The sequence below is a fragment of the Herpailurus yagouaroundi genome, unplaced genomic scaffold (genome assembly GCF_014898765.1).
Source record: "Herpailurus yagouaroundi ecotype Mexico unplaced genomic scaffold, PumYag 222, whole genome shotgun sequence".
Lineage (NCBI taxonomy): Eukaryota > Metazoa > Chordata > Mammalia > Carnivora > Felidae > Herpailurus > Herpailurus yagouaroundi.
Genome location: NW_024412453.1, coordinates 18840393 through 18846226, shown reverse-complemented (window position 1 = coordinate 18846226; position 5834 = coordinate 18840393). Strand labels below are relative to the sequence as shown.

Here is a 5834-nt window from a genome sequence, read left to right as displayed (position 1 = left end):
GGTGGGGGGGAGGAGGGGTGGGGGCGCGGCTGAGCGCGGCCGGCCCCTCTCACCAGCCTGTCCTTGCAGGAGCGTGTCTTCCTCAGCGTCTCCAACTACATCTTCACGGCGATTTTTGTGGCTGAGATGATGGTGAAGGTACCAGCGGGCCCAGCAGTGTCCAGTTTCTGTACTTGTCCCAGCCCCCAATTGAATGTGCCCCCCACCTGGGCTCCTCCTCTGCGCCTCCCAGGTCGTGGCCCTGGGCCTGGTCTCCGGCGATCACGCCTACCTGCAGAGCAGCTGGAACGTGCTGGACGGGCTGCTGGTCCTGGTGTCCCTGGTCGACATCGTGGTAGCCATGGCCTCCGCCGGTGGCGCCAAGATCCTGGGCATCCTGCGAGTGCTGCGCCTGCTAAGGACGCTGCGGCCGCTGAGGTGGGCGGGGCCTCGGCGGAGCCAGGGAGGGGTGGGGCCTGGAGTCAAGGAGGAGGCAGGGAGAGGAGGAGTGGGGGAAGGGGCGGGGCCTTTGCCAGGTGGGGGTGGGGTTGTGGAGGGGCGGGTCCTGGAGTCAGGGAAGCGGGAGGGAGGGGGCATGGGGGATGGGGGTTGGGGGCTGGGTTCAAGGATGGGCCCCTGCTCTGCGTCCAGGGTCATCAGCCGTGCTCCAGGCCTCAAGCTGGTGGTGGAGACTCTGATATCGTCACTCAGGCCCATCGGGAACATCGTCCTCATCTGCTGCGCCTTCTTCATCATCTTCGGCATCCTGGGGGTGCAGGTGCGCACCCTGCTTGCCCGTGGGTGTCCCAGCCGTGGGACAGTGGTCTGTGGTCAGCAGCAGCCCGGCAGCCTTGGGAGGGCTGTGCGGGGCGGGTCTGGTGGACTCATGGGTCCGCCCCCGTGAGTTCCGACCCCGTGGGAAGAGCGGGCAAAGCCGTCAGAGTCAGGGTCTTAGGGAAGTCCCAGCCGCCTTGGGAGCCAGGAGGGCGGGGCCCTCCGGATGACCCCGACGCCCTGGTCAGCTCTTCAAGGGGAAGTTTTATTACTGCGAAGGCGCCGATACCAGGAACATCTCCACCAAGGCCGAGTGCCGGGCGGCGCGCTACCGCTGGGTGCGGCGAAAGTACAACTTCGACAACCTGGGCCAGGTGGGCGGGGCGGGGCTCTGGTGGGGGATGGGCAGGGCAGGGACGGGGTGCAGGCAGCGGGTGCAGGCTGCCCTCCTCCTTCTGGGAAAAACGGAAACCCCGGACGGCAGTCACGGTCAGGTCTGTCTGTGAGCCGGAGACCATCAGCGGGGGGTCGTGTGGTCCCTCGGGCGTCTCGGGGTGAAGGCAGGGCTGTGGTGACCACCCTTGCTCCGGCCCCGCAGGCGCTGATGTCCCTGTTCGTGCTCTCCTCCAAGGACGGCTGGGTGAACATTATGTATGACGGGCTGGACGCCGTGGGCATAGATCAGCAGGTGCGGGGGGCGGGGACCCACTTCTCCGTGTCTTGTGGGTCGTCTCGGGCAACCTGACCCCAAGAGGCTGCCTTTGGCCTCAGAACTCGCAGCCGTGTGGGGCCAGAGCCCTCCCAGGCAGCCCCGTCTCGGATCCTGCCGTGCGTGGGCCGTCCTGGGGACAGGTGCTCTCTGGAGGACGGGGACGCACGTGTCACTTGTGTGCCGCAGCCGGTGCCCAACCACAACCCGTGGATGCTGCTCTACTTCATCTCCTTCCTGCTCATCGTCAGCTTCTTCGTGCTCAACATGTTCGTGGGCGTCGTGGTGGAGAACTTCCACAAGTGCCGGCAGCACCAGGAGGCCGAGGAGGCGCGGCGGCGCGAGGAGAAGCGGCAGCGGCGCCTGGAGAGGAAACGCAGGAGTAAGGCGCTCCGGGTGGCGGTGGGTCGGCCCCTTCCACCCGCGGGAGCCCCGTGCCCGTGGGACTGCGGAACGGCGAGCGGCCGGGTCTCCCTCCCACGCGGGCCCCAGCAGCTTCTCCGCGGTGGGACCGGAGTGCCCCGCCTCGTCCTGGGCCTGCGTGGGGGCCGGGCCCCCCCCCCCCAAGGAGGGGCCGGGACAGGGGAGGGCGTCGGGGACAGGTGGCGCGGGGATCTTCTCCCAGGGGGCACAGGACACGAACGAGACCCCCGGTTTCCAGCGCCCGTCACCACAGGGGCAGGTCCGTTTCCCGAGGGAAGAGCGAGCGAAGCCGTCAGTCAGACAGGGTCTTAGGGGAGTCCCAGCCAGCTCGGGGGCAAGGAGGGCTTCTTGCAGGAGGGGGCCTGCTGAGTGTCCCCACCTGCCCCGCCCCGTGTGGAGTGTCCATGCCCCACCCCCCGAGGCCAGCTCAGACCATCTCCTTGTCTTTCCAGGCACCTTCCCCAGCCCAGGTATCTGCCCCCCGCCCTGCATGTCTTAGCCCCCCCGCTTCGGCCAGCCAGTGCACGGGGCTACGGGCTGACCTTGCTCCGTTGCTCCGTGGCTCCGGGCTCCGTCGCTGCCCTGGGGACGGGTGGACGTTGCAGGCTGGTGCCGGGCCTGCTGGGGTCCATCGCGGGGTGGGGGCCCAGGATGGCTGGGGGATGGGCGCCAGGCATCAGCGGGAGGGAGGATCCGCTGGCTCACCTGCCTGCTGTCCGTGCTGCCGTCTCCAAGCTTGGGTTCGTCCCTCCGCCTGGCTGCCTGCATGGCTGGAGCTCTGCTGCGTCCTGGGGCACCTGCCAATCTGTGGCCGCTCCCCGTCCCCGGCACCGGCCTGCCCCGCCCGGCTGTTTGCATCTTTGGCTTTGTGAGCTGAGCCAAGCTCTCTAGTGACTGCACGCCAGCCCAGGGAGCATGAGGGTCCCGGGGAGGGGTCGGCTCCCAGCAGCCCCTGCTCTCCCAGGCCCTGGGCCTTCTGGCTCGGGCCACCATAGCTCTTGCCACCCTGGCCACGCCTGTGCAGGGTGCTGTGGCCCAGGAGTGTGTCTGTGTGCGGTGGGGACAGCTGTGCTTTCACTTGGTGCTCAGCCGACACCGATAAGCTCTAACGGGGTGACTGCAGGCAGCATTTAGTGCAGGCAGAACCGTTGGAGGACGCATGACCCCCGCCCCAGGTCGTGGCCATCAACCTCAGATGGACCAGAGGTCCGGCAGAGCCCAGACAGCAGGCGGTGGCCACTGGCCCCTTGGAGGACGAGGAGGGAGGGACTCTGGGCCTGGTGACCGGGGCCAGCTCATGCCCGGAACGAGAGAGAGAGAGAGAGAGAGAGAGAGAGCGCAGGGGGTAGGCTAGCCTGCCCTGTGGCGGCTGGGGTCGGGGATGGACTGACCCTGCCGCCCGGGAAGGCCCTTGTCTGCTCAGGCTTCCTCGTCAGGGCGTTTGCACTGGTGTTTGTCAGCCCAGGAGGGCCGACGACGAAGCCCGGCTTGGGAGCCCCTGGCAGGGTGGGGACTGAGCGGGACCCCAGGGCAGGGCCCAGGTGGGGTCTCGGCTGCCAGGCCCACTCCTAGGCCCTGCCCTGGGGTTGGGGCCCCCTGATCAGATGGGCGACATGCTCCTGAGACCCAGTCCCCCAGGCCTCCCCTCCCGTGCTTCCAGCCGGCAGCAGGAGCCACTTCTTGCCCCAAATGGTGCCCCCTTTCTGGGGAGAAACTCTCCCCCAGGCTCGCGCAAACCCCCGTGTCTGAGCCCAAGGTCCTTCCCCAGCAGCTTGCACACCGCAGCTTCCGAGCAGACGAACGGGGCCATCTTGGTGCCGCGGGGCGCAGGCAGCCCCCTGCCCCAGCTCACGGCACCCTCTCCCTGCAGAGGCCCAGCGCCGGCCCTACTATGCGGACTACTCGCCCACCCGCCGGTCCATCCACTCGCTGTGCACCAGCCACTACCTTGACCTCTTCATCACCTTCATCATCGGGGTCAACGTCATCACCATGTCCATGGAACACTACAACCAGCCCAAGGTGGGGCTCAGTGCCTGGAGACTCTCGCTCCCCCCGCCCCCCACCGCCGTCCGCAGGACCAGTGGCGAGGACGCAAGCCCTGGGAGGGCCGTTGGTGGGGTCTGACGCTCAGCGGGGTGGACCTGGTCAGAGCCGGGGGCGGGGTCCCACGTCTGCAGACTTTCCCAAGCCCTCGCTGGGGTTGGTGGGGTGCGTGAAGCTATGGTTTGAGCAAAGCGTCCTGGTTTTCCTTTTTTTAGAACTGGTTGAACCTCCCTGGGCCGTGTGCCCTGGGGGGCCCTCCCCCTCTACCTCCATGGTGCCGTCTGCGGACGAGGAGGGCCCTCCCCCCAGTAGTGCTGTCTGTGGGAACATCCAGCTGCCCAGGCATCAGCTGGGCAGGGGACGGGCAGGGGGAAGGCAGTCGGCTTTTTATTTCGCCCCGATCTGGTCTGCGTCCCCATTTCATCAAAGAAAGGACATCCCTCTCTCTCCTTCAGAGGAAGGGACGAGAACAACACAGCCTCCCACCCTGAACCTCCGTGGCTTTCCTTGAAGCCATGCCGGGTGTGGCATGGCCACGTCCTGGGATGTGGGCAGGGGTCCACTTGAGGCTGGGCCAGGGGTCTGGGCTTGGGAGGGACCGGTGCCCTCGTCCCAGAGTCTGTCCACGCCGCCAGACCAGGCACTGCCCTGCATACAAGGGCTTGTTGGCCAGGCCCGAGGGACGAGGGTCTGCTGGGGCGGAGGTGGGTGGGGCTGGCACACAGGCACCTCGGGCTGGCCCTGCAGCCTGACGCTCTCTTCACAGTCGCTGGACGAGGCCCTGAAGTACTGCAACTACGTGTTCACCATCGTCTTTGTCTTTGAGGCCGTGCTGAAGCTGGTGGCTTTTGGGTTCCGGAGGTTCTTCAAGGACAGGTGTGTGGGGCGGGCCCCGGGGCCTGGAGGACCCTTGGGGCACGGGCGGGTGAGAGCCACAGCCCTGCGCCCCGTGGTCCCGGCCCGAGGCCCGACAACGCGGTCCTGCCGAGTAGCGGTGCGGGACGCAGCCGGGGCGCCGGAAGGAGGCCCTGAGCCCGCCCGCCTCCTGCCCCAGGTGGAACCAGCTGGACCTGGCCATAGTGCTGCTGTCCATCATGGGCATCACGCTGGAGGAGATCGAGATGAACGCGGCCCTGCCCATCAACCCCACCATCATCCGCATCATGCGTGTGCTCCGCATCGCCCGCGGTAGGCCCCCCGCCTGTCCCGCCCGGGGACCCCTGCTCGTGGCCTCTGCGGCCCCGGGGCCCAGCATCCTTCCTCGGCTCGCCCTGCGGCGTCCCCCTGGGCTCGGTCCGGGGGCCGGGGAGCATAAGGGATGGGGGTGGCCCCGGGGTCTCCGGCAGCAGGGGAGGGTCAGACTGGCCCAGGCCCCACGCCCCCCACTGATGCTCGGCTCCTGGCCCTAGTGCTGAAACTGCTCAAGATGGCCACAGGCATGCGGGCCCTGCTGGACACGGTGGTTCAAGCCCTGCCCCAGGTAGGTCAGCAGCTCCTCGACCCGGGGCCCGGGTCCGCTTCACGGCCCCGAGGTGGGCATTACAGCCGCCCCCAAGACCACGAGACGCAGCGGTGGGGGGGGGGGGGGGCCTCACTCGATGCGATTCATTCGCTAACACGGTCATCGGTCTTGCAAAAGCCACGGTAACCGCCCCACGTGTGCAGGGAACGCCTCTGCTGTGCTGGCAGAGAGGAGGGCCGTGTCTCTCTGGGCCTCGGTTCCTCTGGGAAAGACTGGAGACCAGGGCGCACCTCCCCCAGTCCGATTCTGGATGCAGTGGGCGGAGGATGTGGACCAGAAGGACTTGTCTGAGTTCAGAGGACTGCACCCAGCGCGTCTGTCCACCCCTGTGTCCTTCTGTCCGTACGTCCACCTCTCCACCAGCCATCCATCCGTCTGTCC

General features: G+C 67.8%; 1 protein-coding gene across 1 annotated transcript in view; it reads left to right on the top strand.

Annotated features, from left to right (window-relative positions):
- CACNA1H (calcium voltage-gated channel subunit alpha1 H) overlaps positions 1 to 5834 on the top strand; it is a 68049-nt gene that overhangs the window by 57034 nt on the left and 5181 nt on the right. Inside the window, exons 21-31 of the mRNA XM_040458691.1 lie at positions 70 to 138; positions 233 to 417; positions 631 to 757; positions 1002 to 1127; positions 1352 to 1441; positions 1652 to 1844; positions 2338 to 2355; positions 3756 to 3907; positions 4698 to 4807; positions 4986 to 5119; positions 5341 to 5411. Of these exons, the coding sequence (XP_040314625.1) occupies positions 70 to 138; positions 233 to 417; positions 631 to 757; positions 1002 to 1127; positions 1352 to 1441; positions 1652 to 1844; positions 2338 to 2355; positions 3756 to 3907; positions 4698 to 4807; positions 4986 to 5119; positions 5341 to 5411 (1275 nt within the window). The remainder of the gene's footprint in view (positions 1 to 69; positions 139 to 232; positions 418 to 630; positions 758 to 1001; positions 1128 to 1351; positions 1442 to 1651; positions 1845 to 2337; positions 2356 to 3755; positions 3908 to 4697; positions 4808 to 4985; positions 5120 to 5340; positions 5412 to 5834) is intronic.